Genomic DNA, 21,896 nt, shown 5'->3' on the forward strand with positions numbered 1-21,896 from the left:
AGTTTCAAAGTCTATAATATCCTTCATTCCCTGAGTGCTGGTAACAGTGGATTCTACTGTGAAGTTAATACAGAATAAAAGACACGCTCCGTCATTGTGGTAAATGCATGCCAAGCCTGCCCTGAGTGTCTAGTGCAACTGCTTCCCTTTTCTGATTGATCTGTTTGTTTAGAACAATATTCCACTGGGCTCGCGTTCGCTTTACTGCCCTTTGATCTTGTGAATAGGTTTTCTTCTGTTCCAGAAACTACATCAGAACTATTTTAAGGAATATGGCTTCAGTGCAGTTTCATCATGCCAATCCTTCATTCTAGCACCATACTTACTAAAACAGCAAGGGACTTAACCAGTCTCATTCACTGGGATGTTTGACTTGTTTGAAAAAATGAATTATGAATAGCCCTAGGTTTTAATTTTAAGTGATGGCACCAATATCCTTATAGCGGATTTTTATACAGTACTGGATAACAAAACAAACTGTGTGTTGTGTTGGTATGTTATGCAGTGTTAGCATTTACAAACTGACTAAGAGACAGGAACAATGTTCAGCATTAAAGTGTTGGTTAGGATTCACACGTTTCTTAAGGCAGAGATGTTATTAATTGTGCATAAACTCACACTGCCACCTAACCCCAAGAAAAAAAAAATTATCACAGCATCGAATTAGGCTCCTTTTCATTCCAGCACTCACATTATTTTTCAGTAAACTGTTATCACCCTCCAGCAGTTGCCATGTGTGCAGCACATGTGGGAATGGTGCTGAGCCAGATAGCAGAGTTATAACATTAATCAAATGCAACAGTGTGTCGACCAGGTTACAGATATTAGAAATGCTAAAATAAATAAATAGATGAACTGAACCAACTCGCTGAACTCTTGAATCAAACAGATGGTGTTGTCTAAAGGATGAGGATCTACACCAAATGCATACCGTATAATCCCTTTCATTGCAATATGCAACACTTCATGACTGTAAAATGAAGGTTTATAATTAAGTCAGTAATTCAAATGTTAAATTAAATATGCTCTTTTGCCTGTGTTGTGTGGTGATTGATGACTAGATTGTTCTGCAAGTCATTTAGACTCAAGGGACTTAGCTGAAGTTTTTTTGTTTTTTTTGGAATCTGCAATTGTTTTTTACCCCGTTTTCTCCCCAAAGGACATAACAGCTCTGGGCCGCTTCCAGGCAGGCCCGCAGGTGCCCAGCCAGTCTATAGGGGTCACTGGTGCGTGGTGAGCCGAGGACACCCTGGCTGACCTAAGCTGTCCCTCCCCAGGCAGTGCTCGGCCAATTGTACGCCACCCCTCTAAATGTTAACATGTACGCCATTGGGTCTAATGTATAGGTTAGTGATCACAGCAAATCCTTCGCTACTTTTACTGGTATATAAAACTATTTTTAATGTGTAACTGCTCTGGTACTTCAATTAAGCTGGTCCCAGTTGCGTAGTTAGGGGAGTGGTTTTAGGGGCTTTAACCCCTCGAAATTCAATGTTCAACGACGTGCGAAAAAAATATCAGTTATCTGCGACACTGTAAACCCCCATCCCAAACAAAGTAAGCTCTGACCTCTGGGCTGTTTGCTTTGCTTTGCTGCTGCCTAAGCACACTTACTAAATAAATAAATCCATCAAACTCGTGATTGGGCACAGTCCTGTCATTCTTATACCAGATTCAGCTTTCGACTCCTTTGATTTGGCAACATGTGTGCACGTACTGTTCAAACCCACGTGAGATGAGACATCGAAGTCAAAGATTAAAGAAATGATGGCCTCAGCTAATACTAGCATTACCGGAAAAGGAAAAAAGAACTAAAACATGATAGATTTTTTTTCATTTGTCCTACTGCCTTTAAACCAGTGATTTTCAGCATTTTCATCTCAAGTACCAGTGTTTCCAGCTGGGACCACCAGGTGTACCAGTAACTATGTGCAATCTTAAACCTGATTCGCAAGGGACTAAAATTCACCACAAAAACAGGTGGTTTCGAATTTCTTACAGACATCTGTGAAATGTAGTCCTGTGCGTATCATCCACTTCTTTTTATCCCAGATAATGTTCTCATTGGTCCACTGATTATTTTACATATGTACCTTTTGTAAAATTTCAAACTCAGGCTTCCTGTTCTTTTTACTCCTGTGCAAATCGACCATGTCAGTATTATGTTACAATTGATGTAGCATTTCAGGGGTATTCGACTCAAAGCAATACCAACTTTAGCCATAAACCATAATATAATATTAAAATTGGTATGATCTGTCCTGAGATTCTACAGTTTAGTAAAACACAACGATTGGGCATAACCAAATTGGGGGCGGGCGAAAATACAAAATATAATTGGCGTCTCTTAAAAAATGAATGCTTTAACGGTGCATTTGAAGATATGTATAGAAACACATATCACTCGAGGGAAGAAATGGTTATCGTAGCCTTTGGAAAAGAAGGTACAATGAAACTTGTTTACAAATCATGCACAAAAATGCATTCTCTGGCCACAATATCACATTTAATTTTGAATTTACCGACTTTTGTTGATAAAAACTAACCCACGTCTGGGAGGTTACTAGACTGCTTTTGACCAACTCTGAGGACACATGGTTTTTAGTCGCCTGCGAATCATGCTTTAAGTGGCTGTTATAAAACTGAGACCTATAGTACTCGATAAGTTTGCAATGAAAAACAGGAGGATGGACTTGGGGATATAAACATCAGGTAAGGTAGGCTAGTCTTTCTGTTATTTAATTTGTATGTTTGATAACTGCATAGTAGTGTTTCTAAACGTGATTGTGAGGTGAATTTTGATGATGATTTTGAGTTCATTGCAAGTTTGGAGTGTAGTTAATTTGTACTTACAGAAACATTTTTATATATTATTACCAATCTACAAAAATCTCTACCCCCCCACCCCCCCAGAAACAAAATCCTGGCAATACCACTGGCTGGCCTCCTGCTGGACTCTAGCAGAAGGGGCAGTCATTTGTAAATACCTTCGCTGCAGCTCCTTGATTCGCACCATGAGGTTGAGGTGGCCCTGAGAGTACTGCTCAATTACATCCCGCACATCGTACGGCTTCCGGGCTTGCTAGAAAAGAAAGGAAACAAACTGCATGTTAAACACTGCAGAAACAGGTGCTTTACCAAATACACATACCTAAAACAGAGGTGGACAATTCTAGCCCTTCCTGACCGGGTCTCTGTTCAAACATTGTCCTTAGCTTGAATTACTAGTAACCATTCACATTAATGAAGGGTTCAATTGCCACATTGAAAGAGAAAAATAAAAAACCTACTGAATTCAAATGAGGTTTCCCAGTATTACAACTTGAATCACAATATTGGACAGCTCGCTGGTATGAATCTGAGTTTTGTCAAGTTTTGTCCTGGCTGTGTGACCACAGAGGAGCATTGCATTGGCCTTCCTTTGGAAGAGGGAGAAACAGTGGGCTGGAGATAAAACTAGACAGACAGGCCCTCATCTCCAGGGCTCACTAGCATCCATTGTTTAGGTTTGGCGGATGAAAAGATACAACTGGCTTGACAGTGGGAATTGAGCTTGCTTTTTGATCTTCAGTCCTACTGATTGATAAGTTGAATCGGACATTTTAACTAGGGTAAAAAAAGTGGGATTTTATATATTATGAAATAAACACCTCTAAAGAGATGGCATCACTTAGTTATCTACAGTAGCATTACACAGTCTCCAACCCACTTGAAATAGTGTATAAAACAAGTTAATGTGTTTTATAGTATAAACCTACAACCAGACCCTGTAACCAGAATTGTAACTAAACCGTAAACCAGCTCCCCTGTGTAACCAAATACCTAGCTGGTAATAGCTTTTCCATGAGCCCAGACATGTTTGGATTCCTATAATCATTAGTATATTGGCAGGAATAATAATCTAAGGGAATTAGCAGGTATTTTCTGCATCACATACAAGAAAAACATTATTTGCAACCAAGCTTCATTGAAATGAGGGAATGAGCGCGCCCTGGCAATGGATGGGGTATGTGCACAGCTGTGGCATGTGGTTGTTTAAAATTAGATGTTTGTAAAAAAAAAAAAAAAAAAAAAGGGGGGGGGGGGGGGGGTGGCTGCATGCAAATAGCAGGCCCTTCATTGCTCAGTGATGGATGAAGCTGGCGGGTTTTCATTTATACAATATTAAAACAGTGAAAATGTGGTAAAGCATGGGTAAGACTATAAAGCACAGATAGGTATGACAACATATTTGACACTGTCATTTTTTGCACTGCGGATCCACAGCGAGGCAATCCACACATAGGTGACCCGGGACCTCTCGTTGATTATCTATCAGGCAATGGCAATGTGAATCAACATACTTCCTATTGAATTCATGTAAAACAATCATCAATGTAGGAATGTAGGACACATTCAATATCGACTCATATTGGGGGTATAAAACATGGCCTTCTTCACAAATAATTATTGTGAGAGTTAAATATGAATTATTGTTTAATAGGAAAGCATACACTTGTTCATGTAATTTAAATGTAATTAAATTTGAATTCCAGACACTGAGTTACCAAATGGAATCACATTTTAGTATGAAACTGATTTGTTTGTAGGACACTACAGATTTATATATAACTGATGAGTTACAGAATGCATTATTGGTTTGTCTACAGGATGAAAGAGCACAAACCCTATTTGCAATAATAGACCCTTGTCAGTGAAGTGGGGATGGTTTGTGTCAGACATAGTTTACAGATGACCCTCTCTTCGCTATACAGTACTGTACATCTGACCAGAGTCAACAAACAGGGAGAAAAAATAAATTTATTTTGTAAATATGTTGCGGGCATGTATAATGGCACATGCATGAGCAACACTGCTTGAAGACACATGCTTGAAGGTGCCGGTAGAGGTAAGGCAAACCCTAGTGGTCTACTGCGATTCAAACTTGCGAGGGCCATTTGGAAATCCAGAACTACAGCAGTACTAACATTTTCATGCAGTACAGGGTAAACATAGGCAGACATACTTCCCAAAATGTCTAAAAGGAAATTATTGCTTACATACAAAAAGGGACACTTATAGAGGCATGGGCACAAAAAAAGCAGACATTTAAAAAAAATTCTCTTCTGCATGCAAGGTTATATTTTCCAAAAATGTATCTGTTTATTATAACTGTAACAGGGAGAGATCTGTGTTGACTCTGCTGGCGTGTCCACGGGGCTGCAGGAAGAGGGCGGCAGTTGTCCAACAACCGCCTGTGAGTCATGGCAGTGACACGGGGAGGTGGGAGAGTGGGTGTGTGGACATTCCCCCTCTCTGAATGGCTGAAAGGCGCGTCTTGGGAGATTGTTAGCCCTATAAATTAACGCTCTGTTGTTTCCTCAGGTCTGCCCTGTTAAACGTGCTGAGAGTGCGGAAGCGCTGGTCAACGAACAAGAACCAGTGGGAGAGAAAGAAACGGAGGTTCAGAGCGAGACATTGAGGGCGGGGAACCCTTGGGCAGACTCCTGATTAGTATATCAGTCTGCTCCTTCTCTAAATGCACTGCTTGGGGCAGTGCCAGTGAATCCCACTCTGACACCACGTGTGGAAGGGTGGTCGGTAATTCACTGACACAGGAGACAGACAGGTGAATTTGGCAACACCGCACAGGTGCCCAGTTTTATTTCAGGGTGCTGTTTTTTTCTTTAATCCCGCAGATGGCGCTGTGGGTCTGTGGTCTGATTTACCAATGATGGTAAACAGAACCACGGGCATACCAAGCGATGGTACACAATACCGGCACCCTTGCAGGTGCTTCGAAACAATAATTCAAAACAGAAGGCACAAAGAAACAGGGAAAATAAAACAGTAACAAAAACTACAAAGAAAAGGTGCTGCACTTTGCAGCGATATCCCAGTCGCCGCTGCCCGTGCGACCCGGATCACCGTCCTAAGCTGCTGGCTCACTAGCCTGCTCTGATATACTAATCAGGGGTCTGCCCAAGGGTTCCCCGCCCTCAATGTCTCGCTCTGAACCTCCGTTTCTTTCTCTCCCACTGGTTCTCGGTCATTGACCAGCGCTTCCGCACTCTCGGCGTGTTTAACAGGGCAGACCTGAGGAAACAACAGAGTGTTAATTTATAGGGCTAACAATCTCCCAAGACGCGCCTTTCAGCCATTCAGAGAGGGGGAAAGTCCACACACCCACTCTCCCACCTCTCCCATGACTCAGAGGCAGTTATTGGACGACTGCCGCCCTCTTCCTGCAGCCCTGTGGACGCGCCAGCAGAGTCAGCACAGATCTCTCCCTGTTACAATAACATTAAATAAAAAATTACTTCAGTGAGTTATAGAGGTGTAACCAATAACCTGTCTCCCTGCAGTCCCCAGTGGAAGTAAATGTATTTGTTCAATGTTGTATTTCTCACATCCACTGGAAGGAGTGTTGCAGGGGGACAGGTTAATGGTTACACTCTGGTGCACCAGCTGTACTTGGAGAGTAGATGAGATTTGAGAGATGTACCGAGGCAAAACTTCTGAGCTTTAAAAAATCATCAGCATGTAATGACTGAAACAGAAAATGAGATACACATTGATTTTAAACAATAACAGCAATGCATTCGTTGACTATGATATTTCATACCTGTACCCAGGCTGCTCTTTTATGTGTCATTTTTACATATTGAAAACACACCTTTGTTACCAACAGGATATTTGGAGAAATATCCTGTGTATTATATCTTGTTGACGCTATAAGAATCATTAATTGTATTTCAGAAGCCGCCATTCCAAATGCAATAAAAATTCAGAGCACTTCACCGCTGAGCCTACATATGGACGCATTTTGACACTTTCTATGCTCCTATACGTGACAATGTAGCGGGGTACAGTCATAAAACAGAACTGATATTTCACCACAATACTTTTTCTGGACTTGAAGTTGTAACAGTATTGTAGGACTCATTTCAGTGAGTAGGCTGTATAGGAGTGGTTAAGGAAACGAATGCAGGCATTTGATTGATGAACAGATAACCAGAACGTCAGCAGTGATACAGATTGGGGCGAAGGTCATGGCCATTAGTCGAAATATTACATTGAGCTAAATTTCAGGAACCTGTGTTGTTCCCGGTGGACTACAACCCCACCCCTTTCTCCATTGACAGAACAATCATTTCATTCAGCAAGACAGATAATAGTGGGTGTAGCTCCCAATTACAAAAACCTGAATTGTGCTGGCTTGGGCTTTTCTTCCCTCCATAAAGGAAACTTTAACTGGCAAGGAGAAGTTTTTTTTTTTTTTTTTTTTTTTTTTTTTTATTATTTACCAAACAAAACTCCCATTCACAACTTACCTGAAACTTCTTTTTGGCCACAAAGTATTGCATCCTGCGAATCACGCGAATGGCAGCTCGGTGCTGGTCTTGTAGTCTGTGGGAAAGAGGTAAAGAGGGAAAGGGGGAGGTGAGCCAGGTGAAAAGGGAGCACACAATGCACTTTACAAAATCATTTGATTACACTCACTTGTTTTTCGGTTAGCAAGAGTTACAACACTTTTACAAAAAAAAAAAAAAAAAAAAAAAAAGAAAGCTTCCAACTTTGTAGAACGCATAAGTAAAGAGCCAGACTAAAAGAAAGTCTAAATATAGCATTAATAGGGGGGTTGGTCTTACTATGATCTATAATTTATTGTAACAATTACCACTTTATTTATTTAAAAAGTTTGATCATGTATGTAAAGTGTTAACAAAATTTAACAGCTGACCCATTTTAGATGTTATTTACATTTTGAGCAAATGACTAACAAAACAATTTTATTTGAAAGTAAAAATGTTCTAAATGTAAAACTAAGTATATACCTTGAGCTACAAAATCACATAAAATGACAAACTAATGTTTGACATTTCAGTGAATTAATATTTAAAATAGCATTCCTGTGCAATTTACACAATTCATATCTAGAAAAACCTAAAATAAATGTTTTAAAATTGCAAACATCATAAAAGTCTGTCACAATGTCTGACACAATGTCTTCTAGTGAGTGTTTGTCATTGAATGTATTACGTTTCTTTTAGTATTTCTATATTCCACACTAGAGAGTGTTACCAGATTGATGACAAATTATACCTCATCTAATGGGGAAAGCAGAATTGACTCAATATGGAAAAAAAACAACACGTATTTACAAAGACTGGAAAAAGTTATTTGCCCCAATCATCACATATTAACAAAACAAGCACATGCTACCCGTGTGCTTAACCATAGCAAGACAGAGTTCATGCAAACTTTGCTTTCACTGCTAATTAGCAGTAGCCTGGCAGGAGTAAGCCTTCCTAGTGATACAGCGACACTACATTGGGACCCAGTGCTGGGGTTCATGATCTGTTTGGAAAACTAAAATCTCATTACCTCTTGTAGAAAGTTTTCTAGGAAGAGCTCATCTAATAAAATATTCAAATACACACTTTCTTTAAACATGTTTACTTTTAAAATGTAAATTTTTGAAAACTAAGTGTGACAGATGGACAGATGAACAGAAATAAAGACACTCCCATATCTATTATCCACATAATCTGATACTCCTGTTTCTTATGCTAACTAATGTTACAATAATACAAAGTTTAATGCCCTTAATAAGCAGTTTTCTAAATATGTGCAAAAATGTAATATAGATGGACAAATGTGCAGACAGACAGACCTCACTATATGACCCAGAATCTAATACTCTCAAAAACTAGATCATGTTAACCCCACATTTCTTCACGATTGGATAAGCAGTATGACGTGAAAATTGATAAGTGAAGCTGAATCACCAAGACTTATATCCACTGAATGCACATGCATGTTTGACATACAGATAGATATGTATTGCATACATATACTCTCAGATTTCGATAAACTCAATAGCTTGTGCTACAGACATCCAGTCGACAGACAGACACCCTCCAGTGCTCCCAGGTTCTGATCTATTCAATCATTTGACAAGTTCTGTGACAATTGTCCAGGCAGTCCAAGCAGCACATGCACTTTCTTTTTCTCATTTATGTCAGATCTGATCTGTGACGTGTTAAAGCAGTGTGGACTGAAACAAATGCTGTAGGGTATGTGGCTTCTTTCATTTAGTACGGGTTCAGGTACAAAAAAATACAAGGGGTTTTTGGAAAACAATTTTCTGAAAAGTAATTTGTATTTGAAAACTTGTGTAAGCACCATTTTTATGAAATAAATCATACCATTATTACTGGATTAGCTGTTCACAGTTCTGTAAACACAGGAAAGGGCAGTTTTAATAAGCTTCATTTTCTAATTTAATTTTCTAAAAGCAGCACTTTTTTTTTTTTTTTTTTTTTACAAAATGTCAATGCATTCATTGATTGCAATTCATCAATCTTAATTAAAAAAATACACAAAGACTAAAACATTTCAAACATAGAACTTGTACTACTTACTGGTAGTTAGACTAACTAATGTAGCTTCAGCATTCTGTTAAGTCAAACATGAGCTTGCCCTGCACATATTAGGAATTCTAAATGAGATATTAGAAGTGCAGTCGACTGTCCATTGGGTTTACCTGAGGACACAGTTCCAGCGACTGTGGGACTCTGCACAGGTGTTTCATGTTTGAGGTCTTAGGACTGATTTGGTGTTTGTTTTTGTTGGCATATTAGTATCCCTTGTAGTTGAGGTTAAAAGTCACCTGTCTGCAATTCACATAATTGCCAAACTAATCCACAGTTAATGTAATTATAAATCATGTTGACCCCTATTAAAGCCTGCCCAACACACTTATATCCCAAATTCACAGTCTTATCTTTCCCCACAAACAAAAATAACACATCTGAAATTCTTCCCTTTTTTCATGACCAACAGTAATAATTAATGTTACTTACTATCAATTAGGAATACAAAATGGGGATTAATATTGGCTTGATTTGCCTTAAAACCCTTATTCTTACCAAAATATGTATCTGGAATACATTCTGCCTGGAATTAAGTCCAATATATTACTGTAAAAGTGTTTAACGGTTTTCATGTAATTTAGTGATTGGACAATAAAACAGAGAGCTCGTCAGGGTGCTGCAATCAATAAGGGTCCTCATCCTTTCATTTTTGTTTCCTATCAAACTTAAAAGAAGAGACCCTTTTGAGTACTACACCAAAGCACTGCTGGTATTTATGGCACATTTATTGTAAAATAAATGTATTGATCCATCACTAATCAGATTAAAAGTACAATTTAAAAAAACGTTTACGAGAAACAGACATTTGTACTGGAAATATTTGATACTAATCAAATACATGGAGACAGGTTATTACCTTTTTCATTTTTAATTTTTCATATAGTATTAGCATAAGACAGTTCTCAAAAGAGCCCCTTTTGTTTTTCTGTTGATCTTTTTGCTGTCTAGAATTTATTTTCTTTTACTTTGACTCAGGCGAACACTGTCAGAAAAAAATAAGAACACTTGCTATCTTTTCCCATTGACTTCCAGTTAACACTTTTTAAAATGTATTTATTATTTATTATATTTTATTTTCTTCGCAGTCTGGAATTGAACTGCTGACTTAAGGCAGACACGCTACAGTTTCGCTAAGGGGAATCCTTCTTAGCAGGTTTGTAGTCGTCAGTGTCTTTTATGCCCACAAACAGTGTGCCTATTGGGCCAGTAAGGGTAATTCATTACACAGTATTACAACTAATACAGTTTTCTCCCCACTGTTGTTTCCTACTGTATGTGCAGCACAGCAAGTGTAAGTCTTAGGTGGGGTCCTATTACCAGTAACACAGGAAGTACCACCAGCAAATATTGGGACAAATCAATTGTGATAGGGCAGAAAAAAAGGGCATGACCAGAGTCATTATGAAAACAAAGACTATTTTACCTCTTGAAGTTCTGGGCACTTGTCTAAACAAAACAAAAAAAAACTCCTCAGAAGCCAAGTAAATTGAGCCTTCTTCAATCTGCCCTTTGGAACATCATGGCCCCAAAGAAAGATTTATATGATTTATATTCAAGCCTTATTTGAATTACAGCTGTTTTTGTACATCTTTTTGTCTAAACACCCACAAGCAATGTGGTACAGCCAACAGGGAGCTGATCCTGGGGTACTGTTAATTAACAAATAAATCAATCACCCAAGTAGTGGGATTGGACAGTCCGGACAGAGCTCCCTAGGGCTAGTAGGCTTTACTCCAGGTATTTGTGTTACAACATCTGGTCACAGAGATATTGGAGAACACTGGAATTGCGCCAAGGAGTTCACGTTTAATCAAATCTTTCATCATTTGCACTAGCAAGGCCATCGGTTTACAACTGAACACAGTCTGAAGTTATTCTCGTCCTTTCACACATTCTTGCAGTCCGTGCGAGTCATGCCCAAGCCAAGCCTCTTTCCTTTACTGTGATATTTTAACTTGGCCGTTTTAAAATGGATTAGGTTGCCCCTTGGGGCATTAAATAACAGGAACTGCTGGCCACAGAAGAAAGGCTAAAATTACCCTGTCACTAAATTCTGATTTAGAGTTGTGTTCATATTCCCTGACAACTTGTTGAATATGCAAAAGACTGGGATTTCATGTCAAGACATTTTTTTCTTTCTTTTTCTTAAAAACAAAAAGAAAAGGTGAGTTTTGAAACTACTCATTTACTAACCAGGATACCATAGTATATCTCTATGGAAAAAAAAAAAAAGTGGCCTATTGCTTTTATGTTTTTGCCACAAACTGACTGTGGTAATGCAGTATATAGGTTTGCATCACCATCAACTTTAGGTAAACTGGACTCGCTATATCATGCAGCATTGAGGTACAACACAAATACAAGATTTAATACTCATCATTGTACATTATATGATTTGGCAGGCTGGACGACTTTGGCTCTATGCAGGTTGAAGCACTGGTATATTCTGGTATATACGGCTATTCAATGTAAATTACCCTCCTATTTAAATGAATATCTTATAGCTTCCCATAATAACCATAGCCTCAGATCTCATTCTTTTTTGCATTTTAAAATCCCAAATATGCGTATTGAGGCTGGTAAAGGATCCTTTGCTTATTATTATGCTTATTATGCCCCAAACTAAAGCTGCAGACCCAGATATCTTTATTGCAGTTTAAGAGTAAACTGCATGATTTCGTGACTGAGAGTTGTAATTGTTTTAGATAGTTGACTACTTATATGTATTTTTATTATTGTTTTAAATGTGATTTGCCTGTGTCTTAATTGTATTTTATTGTGTATTTGTTCTTGTTGTCTGATTGACTTGCAGCTATCTGCTTGGCTAGGTCTCACTCGTAAATGAGGTTTTAATCTCAAAGGTGACTATCTAGTTAAATAAAGGAGAGAAAAAAATGGCTAAATGTTAATTAATTGGTATACAATTCAAAATACAAGAATGTTAACTAGATTTAGTTAGTGTGTAGTTACAATGTATTAACATTTAATACATGCACTTAATCATGTAATAGTGAAGACAGAACTCTACACATAAGCAAGTAGCTTAACAATGAATTATATATATATAACACACACATACAGTGCCTATAGAAAGTCTACACCCCCTTTCAAAAATTTCACCTTTTGTTGCCTTATAGTTGGAATTAAAATGCATTAAAATAGTTTTTTTTTTTTTCATTTATCTACACATCCTACCCCACAACTTCCAAGTGAAAAACATATTATAGAAATTTGTAGAAAATTAATTAAAAATAAAAACTGAAATAGCTTGGTTGGATAAGTGTCTGATTTTGTATCAGTATGAAACCTTTTATGTATTAGGACTTTAGCGTCCACCCTATGTTAAATTATGTTATAGGATTTAATCGAAGTCCTCCACCGAAGTCCTCCACCTGTGTTAAATTGTAGTGATTCACATGATTTCAGGATAAATTCAGCAGTTTCTGCAGGTTCCCTCTGCTGGGAAGTGCATTTCAAAGCAAAGATTCAACCATGAACACCAAGCTGCTTTCAAAAGAAATCCAGGACAAAGTTGTTGAAAGGCACAGATCAGGGGATGGATATAAAAAAATATCAAAGGCCTTGCCTATCCCTTGGAGCACGGTCAAGACGATTATTAAGAAGTGGAAGGTGTATGGCACCACCAAGACCCTGCCTAGATTAGGCCGTCCCTCCAAACTGGATAACCGAGCAAGGAGGAGACTGATCAGAGAGGCTGCCAAGAGGCCAATGGCAACTTTGCAAGAGCTACAGGCTTTTATGGCCAAGACTGGTCAAAGTGTGTATGTGACAACAATATCCCAAGCACTCCATAAATCTGACCTGTATGGTAGGGTGGCAAGAAGGAAGCCATTACTCAAGAAAGCCCACCTTGAATCACGTTTGCAGTATGCCAAGAAACACTCAGGCTACTCTGTAGTCATGTAGCAAACGGTTTTGTTGTCTGACAAAACTAATGGAACTTTTTGGACTAAATGCAAAGCATTATGTCTGGTCCAAACCCAACATACACATAATCCAAAGAACATCATCCCTACTGTGAAGAATGGTAGTGGCAGCATCATTTTATGGGGGTGTTTCTCATCGGCAGGGACTGGGGCACTTGTCAGGATAAAAGGGAAAGTGAACGGAGCAAAATACAGAGAAGTCCTTGAGGAAAACCTGCTGTCCTCTGCAAAAAAGCTGAAACTGGGACGGAAGTTCACCTTTCAGCATGACAACAACCCAAAGGACACAGTCAAAGCTACATTGGAGTGGCTAAAAAGTGGCTTGAGTGGTCCAGTCAGAGCCCCAACCTAAATCTAATCGAAAATTTGTGGCATGACTTGAAGATTGCTGTCCATCAACGCTCCCCAAGGAACTAGACAGAGCTTGAACAGTTTTGTAAAGAATGGTCAAATATTGTCAAATCTAGGTGTGCAATAGAGACCTATTCCAACAGACTCACAGCTGTAATTGCTGCCAAAGGTGCTTCCACCAAGTTTTAACCCAGGGGATGGAGACTTATCCAATTATGATCTTTCAGTTTTGTATTTTTAATATATAATTTTTTTCTCAATAAAACCTTTTTCCCCTTAACAGTGTGGAATATGGTATGTAAATAAGTGGAAAAAAATTCTCATTTAAATGCATGAAACTCTGAGGCACTGACACAATAAAATGTGAAAAAAGTTCAAGGGGGTGTAGACTTTCTATAGGCACTGTATGCCAGTTAGGCTAGAAAGTGTCCTTATGGAAGTATTAGCCTGCTATCTTGTGACCTGCCCCTTCAAGTTCCTTTTTATTTTGCTTGCAAATGCACAGCAGTGCTCATGTATACATCTATTTGATCTAGCCTACGTCTATGACACGCAACTAGTACTGAAGAGCAGCTCCTGAGTGAGTTGCATTTGTATTGATGATGTGCATATTAAATAGAAATGGGTCCATTGGTAGTTGTTTTGTAAGGGTTGATACTGTATTAAGAGATTAATGCCTTGTAGATTTAATCAAGGCCTTGTAGCTATTTCATTTGTATTAGTATTATTTTAGAGTTATTATTAGAATTCAATATCCCCATAAATTACACAACCTTTCTGACCTCATTCTTTACTGACAAACTGTACAGAAGGTCTTCAAGTAAATTGTCAAAATGCAATAGCTGAGTTTCAATCAAACCAAGAGAACCTTTGATATATCCCTTAGACTACAGATCGTACTGTCTACCTATTTACAAGTAGTACTGTTAATGGCTAAATTTGTATCTGTCTGCTTCTTGCTGTTTCTGAATAAAATATTTTAAACAGAGTCCAGTTTTAATTGGTATATATAAAATTAGGATGACCACCTGTCCCTAAATGGACAGGACATTCTAAATGTAAAGATCAAGTCCCGATCCCAGACTAAATGCCTCCGGGACGGAATTAGTCCCAGATTCCTAGAAACAGTGCAATATCACAGTTTAGTGACACAGTCAAACCATAGCATATCTGTTCGGAGCAAACCCCTGCCCTTGACATATCATTTTGCAATGCCTTACACAACTCCAGAATGATTGACACATTGGATAGCCAATCTAAGACATAAAACTATATAGTCCCACTATCATGTGACTTTTTACACTCAGATGTTCCCCAACAGCTTGACACTGGCTGCTTTGGCGACAGCAAACAAAACATAATTTGTATAATATATTAATTTCAGTGTTGTCTTTGTTTATGAGAAATGGGTGACTTTAAAAGTCGAAGCCACGCAGATAGTGATATGTCAGTAAAGGAAAGAGTACCCTACTATACAAAAGAAACACACACACACACAGTGCTATCCCGTTATAATGTGGCCTGTTACAGTGCAGAATCGGTTATAACAAGATAAGGTCCTGGCTCCCATTTCAAACTCAAAAAATGAAAAGAAAACCTTTATTGTTGTTTTTACATTACCATATTTAAACACATTTAAGTTAAAACTGGGACATATACAATCAGCACTGGGATATCCATTACCCAGATACACGTCAGTCACATTTTACCGCCCTTGTATTAAGAATAAAATCAATCCCCAGTAACAAATGAATGCACTTACCCATCACACGCGATTTACGACTCACCAGTTTTCTGATACAAAGCCCATCTCTTCAATGTTACAATTTATCTGAATATCCATCACAGCCCGCATTTAAATAAATAAATAAATAATTAACTCTAATGCCAAATCAGCGTGCCTTATATTGTGCAGTTACACGGCGCTTCCTCCAGTTTCACATGACACAAATGCAGCCAAAACAAAGCGAACAAGACAAGCTGGGTAATGTAACAGTTAATCATTAAACAGTTTTAGATACTGTGATGTATTTTTGTTCCTTTTGTGCATTTTCATTTGCAAGTGAACTGTGACATTAGAGCCTTATCAGGGACTATATTCTGCAATTTTGAATACTAACTATGAATACTGTTTTAATTCTGGAAACTATTGTATTCACATTTTTTTAATCTTTTGGTTTTGCTAAATTGCACTGCCTTTTACGTTTTACGCAGTTCTGTGCATGGGTAACATTTAGATTTAATTCTGCTGTTAGGTCGTTAATGGGAAATTTTACATACCGCTACAATACCAGAATTAAAAGCATGCACTGTATTACAGTTAACATGTTGTCTCTCTATCATTCTGAATTAAAATACTACTTCTGTTAAAAATATAGTACTGTACCAACAAAACCAATACAGTACATCTAAAGAAAGCCTACTTACTTTAAAACACAGTCCTTACAGATATGTATTTTTGATATTGTCCATTTTTCAGGGAACACAAAAGATACAAGGGTTGCGATGCCTTACACGTGTTTAACTGTCGCTTAAGTCAACATTTCACAGGGTCGGATATGTGAGTGCTGACTGTAGTACTGTACTTCTAAAGCTCCTGTGCTTGCACTGTATTTTTTTTTCTAAAAGTAAAAGCAAAATGTCTGTTAATATTACAAAACAAGTACGAAAAAATACTTACATTTTGTGTTATTTATTTACAGTTTACAACATGTTAAATAAGGGTGGTATAAACTGGTGGAATAGCAGTTTCTATTATACCGTATGTATTGTAACGACCTGGGATTTATACTGTTGCAAGACTGGTCTACGGACAGTGTTGTTTGTGTATGTGTGTGTTTGTTCGCAGGAAAGCTGTAAGCTTGCCTCAGCTGGGACTGGTGGGTGACATCCAGGGAGGCAGGAACATGAAAGCATATAGGGGGATGCCCACATCAGCGCGGGCAGTTCTGAGTGAGAGAAGCGGGTGTGTGAACATGCTGCTGCGAGAGTGCAAGACTGTTTTGTGTGGCCCAGGCTGGGAATAATCATCCTAATAAACTGTGGATTTCAGTATCTAGAAGTTGTGTGCGTCTCCTTCCTTTGTTTTCCACTCTACGTTATTGAATTATATTTGGCTTGTGGGCATTGAAAATCATTTCAGGAGTAAAAAAGGCAATATTAGTTATAAGGCGAAACACAAATAACGTGGTCTCCTAATTATGGACCCTGACAACCACATTATAATGGGGTAGCACTATATATATATATATATATATATATATATTATATATATATATATATATATATATATATAGAGAGAGAGAGAGAGAGAGAGAGAGAGAGAGAGAGAGAGAGAGAGAGAGAGAGAGAGAGAGAGAGAGAGAGAGTGTACATTACTCCCCTCACATGTCCCTGTCAGACTGAAACTGCTTGAACTTTTAGTCTGACGTGGCATGTGTTGTATCTATATATATATATATATATAGCCCTATATATATATATCTATAATATCGATATATATCTATCTATCTATGTGTATATCCCACAACACATTCCAACGTCAGACTAAAAGTTCGTCAGTTTCCCCTGTACACAACACACTCACACTCTCTCTCTCTCTCTCTCTCTCCTATATATATATATATATATATATATATATATATATATATATATATATATATATATATATAATAATATAATAATTAAACAGTATGGCTAATTTAAACGTCATTTCCATCTGATACAAAGAATTTTCAGATGGTGGTATCACATCAATATCAGGGTCTATTATATATTATATATAAATAAAAGATATGATTTGGTCTATTGCTACGGTTCTCATTTTGTGGATCAGGCAAACATGTGATTTATCTTATTTTTCAATCGCTGAGTTCACTCAAGTTTAATGGTGTGTCAGTCTGTCAGCGCTTTGAAGTCTGTTTCTAGTGGAGTCTGGTTGCCTTTGAAGTGAAGCTGGCCCTCGCTCAGTGTTTGTTATTTTTCTGCTCTATAAAACCAATCTTGTCGCTGGACATCAGACTGTTGGAAACACAGAGTTCAAAGGATCATGTTGAATAAAAAAATAATAATGTTTTCAGGCCTTATCCCAGGGGAGTCTTAGAAATACACCAGCATCCAACAAACATTGGGACACATAAATAAATGCACAACAGCTTATTTATTTATAATCATTTTACCCCACTGAGACCCCGAGCTTACTAAATAACCCTGACTACGTAATCCCATTGAAATACGAATCTGGGTGCGGTGGTAGCCTAATTACTAAATTTACTACCAAAGGCTGAACATCTGACTGGCAGATTATTTGTTAATTTCTAAAATTGTTTTTGCAATGGTGTCTGTCAAGCACTGGGCAACTTTCAATGTGGGACCAGTGTGGGCACAGATGCCTAAACCACTCGATGTATTTACGATGGGGCTTGGTGGTCCTGCACGTTTTTTTCAATGTCATTTGTCAACTGTACAATTGAGGTATAACAAGTGAATCAAATGCTCTCTAAAAATAGTTTCTATTGACATTAGGTAGAAGAAAATAAATCAACAGCTACATCAATACAACACCATTATAACTCCAAGAGCCAAATCTATCAAGGTCTTTACACTGAACTGAAATGACTGTTGAACTTACAGAGCATTTAGCATACAATTTGTAAGGTTCATTTAAAGATTCAAAGACGAGTCTCTGTTGTTTACTGTTATGTAACTGAACAGTTTTATTTTTCTTATGGTGTAACCTTAGGCCTGATTTTCCACTTTGGGCAAATTGCCCATCTAATACAATTACTATAAAAAGGAGCAATTCACCTGTGAAAATAGAAAAAGCAGAAAAACAGGCCCTTGACTCAAAGTGCAACTAGTCAATGTCACAAAACTAGTACTTCAAGCAATTTGAAGACAAGGTGAAATTTAACGACCGTATGTAGCTGGATTTGCTACATTTTGTAACAGTTTGATTTTCCTTTCATAAAAAGTGCTGTAAATAAAATGGTTTACAATAATTTTCATATTTATTAGAGTGCTGTAAATAAAATGGTTTACAATAATTTTCATATTTATTAAAGTAGAAAGCAGAAGAAGTCTGGCACATCATCATCACTCATTCCAAAAAACAAAACTTTGGAACTTGTCTCTGAATTAATGTGTCCAATTAAAATGTTTTTTAAAAAGCTTTCTTAAATATTGTATATATACAGAACAATGGTCATATAAAAATGTCTTTTTACCAGATAAAATCCTTCAAATTCCCATTCATTGACTACACTATAGCTACACTAGTTACATTTCTGTTGTATCATTTAATACACAATAAGTAACAACTTTGTTAAATGCATTATCTCCATTGTCACAATCACATAACCATGTGCTACAGTATAACAAGCTGTACCCAACATACCTGTATTATGAACTATATAATGTTTAAACAAATAACAATTTGCAACATGTGGTGAGCTTATGGTGAAATACATGCACAATCTTTAAAATTATATTCATATTTTGCTTTTGCAGCAAATGTTTTATTTTTTGTTTCTGTGTTAATCCCAGTAATCATGATATTCCTGTAGATTTGAAGCTCAACTGGAGAAGAAACTAAGTCTATACAGTCTGAAAAATGGTTTGAATTGACATGGTTTATCCTAGAAAATCCCTTGACCTAAAATACACTGAAATTATGTATTTATTTTTTTTACTATATACAGGCACACCGAAACACTGTTACAATGTTTTTTTGTTTTTTTTTCTCCTGCATGTATCAGCTCTCTAAAACATTGTATTTTACAAAACATTCACACATTTAGGGCCTCAAGGAAAAGTATTAAAAACCTCTTGTGGAAAGGCGTGAACGTATTTTATGTTTACTGGTTTTATGGCTTTTTCTAGCTTAAGAAATAAAATTTCAATAAAATCTTACCCACAGTGCAGGATATAAATATCCCACTGCTAATGTTTCAGTGTGGAGGCGCAACTCTGCAGAGTGCTACATAAGCATCTACAGTGCCAAACCCCAAAGCCTACCATCAACAGCCACTCGCAAGTCTTTTATAAATCATAGTTTTAATAGGTTCCTAGTTTAGGTGATACAGTGAACATTTGTGTAAAATAGATAATAGCCCCAGTCTGACCCTTTTGCATATTGGTCTTGAATTAAATAATTACTGTTATATTTAATTAAATGACAAACATGACATCAAAAGAAGAGTTTAGTGTGAGAAAGGGTTCCATCTTTTCTTTCACTGCATGTTTACAATGTTTTACAATCACAATGAAGCAATAATCAACAGGACCATCAGTTCTTCTCTGGAACCTGTATTAGATATCTTGCCTCTCCTTTTCAATTCAATGGGCTGAAATGCCAATTCATTACATTGGCACCCTATGGGAAAGAATCCAGACCCATGTGGTTGAAAAATTTAATATCTGCTGGCTTGCGAGACCCGTGATTCTTTCTAGTCGCTCCAGGTGTTGGCGAGTGGTCCGGGTGATGAGCTCCACATTGAAACTCTGAGTTAGTGGACTCCCTCGAGGACGAGCTCCACATTAAACTCTGGGATAGTGTAATATAGTCAGTGACTGAATTCTCAGCAGGCCTAAAATATTACAGTTTTAAAAGGAAGAGTTAGTTCAAGCCCTGGACTATTTATTTTCTTATTGTTTTTTTTGTTTTGTTTTTTTCCTGAGGAAAATGCAGCATACAGAAGTCAATGTTTTTGGCATGTTTCACTGACTCCAGTGTTTCATGTGGGGTTTGACCAGAAAACAACATCCCTCCACTGCTTGTTAAACTTCTCAAAATGGTTCCAGCTAGTGCCCCTTCCTGCTATTCTTAACAGCTTAAAGAAAGAAAGAAAGAAAGAAACCAGAAGGCAGAAATCTCTTGCTGGCTCATTCTCTACCTAGACCTGTTGAAATATTAGATGAAGTCATTTTATATATACTGTTTTAATGGCAAGAGTGTTAAAGGTGAAAACAAACAAATGTAATTATATATACTCAGTGGGTCTCTTAAACTAGTCCAGACTGCCATTGTGCCTTAGTGGCTTGGCTCCAAACTGGCAGGCCAGACAGACAAAACCACTTAAGGCGAAGGCATCGCCATTTATTTGACTCTCAAATCGCTATGACAACACAGGGGTCATCGAAGATAAACACTCCAAAAATGTAAGGCCATCTACTACACTTCGCCTTTGAAGGGTTTGAGGTTGGAAGAAAAGGAGGTGCTACGACAAATTGATCTAAAACATTAACCACTTAGGGCAAATCTTATCCCAATAACAATCAGCTTAAGAGCTAATGCATGTGAAACATTTTAGCTTCAACAAGATATTTTGGTTTACCTAACAGATGGCACACTTTACAGCTTGTTTGCTTGTACCCAGTTTTTGGAGCTGGGTGAAACAAAGGGTTAGAGAGAAGCAAAGCATGCAATTTGCTTTTGTAATGGGCAGTGTTATGTAATGTGATTCTGAAGGTGAGATGAGATGATATTAAAAGTTATATAACGAATACAGAAGAGCCTGGCTCTTTTGCATAGTAGTTAAGACGCCCGCTTGTGGTTTGTATTATAGAGCAGCCACACAGTGACACAAGAATGTGATGCCAGGTGTTGGTATCCACGTGTTTATATATAAATGAAATCCTGTTCTTCAACGCACCACCACATAGCTTGATGTCTTGACACTTAAGCCTATCCAAATCAACTAAAATTAGTTAACCTGTTGACAACCATTTCAACAGCGTATCATTAGCCAGTGAATAATAAAGACCTGGGGTTGATATAAGACATAGGCCTAAAGTGAGTGCTCAGTATCTAACTCTATTGAGTTATCTTATTCTGTGCTACAAAATCTGCTAGAGAGACTGCACACCACAATAAAACTAAGCAGCACGACCTGTCACATATCTGTGATATACTGTTGAGGTTTCTGACATCAATGTTGATCTTTTGGGGAGGCAGACAGTTAACACTGCATAGATAACTATGATCATTTTACTGGAATGCAAAAATGTGCATACTGTATGGTAATATATTTCAACAACAGCTTTCATTAGGAATGTACATATAAACATATGTAGAGTCCCGGGAAATTTGTATTTTTTATAATATTTTGTTTTATAGCTAACAGATTTCATTTTATTTTTCACAAATTTAATTTTTTATTCATTTTACTACACACATTAA

At 37.5% G+C, this 21,896-nt stretch overlaps 1 protein-coding gene across 4 annotated transcripts in view; it reads right to left on the reverse strand.

Annotated features, from left to right (window-relative positions):
* Nucleotides 1–21,896, reverse strand: part of LOC121294959 (potassium voltage-gated channel subfamily KQT member 1-like) — a 338,253-nt gene that overhangs the window by 118,235 nt on the left and 198,122 nt on the right. For all 4 annotated transcript variants that reach the window (XM_041219215.1, XM_041219214.1, XM_041219213.1 and 1 more), the window contains 2 exons: nt 7,314–7,389; nt 2,988–3,082 (listed from right to left, as the gene is read on the reverse strand). In XM_041219215.1, the coding sequence (XP_041075149.1) occupies nt 2,988–3,082; nt 7,314–7,389 (171 nt within the window). The remainder of the gene's footprint in view (nt 1–2,987; nt 3,083–7,313; nt 7,390–21,896) is intronic.

This window comes from Polyodon spathula, chromosome 19, assembly GCF_017654505.1.
Source record: "Polyodon spathula isolate WHYD16114869_AA chromosome 19, ASM1765450v1, whole genome shotgun sequence".
Classification (NCBI taxonomy): Eukaryota; Metazoa; Chordata; class Actinopteri; order Acipenseriformes; family Polyodontidae; genus Polyodon; species Polyodon spathula.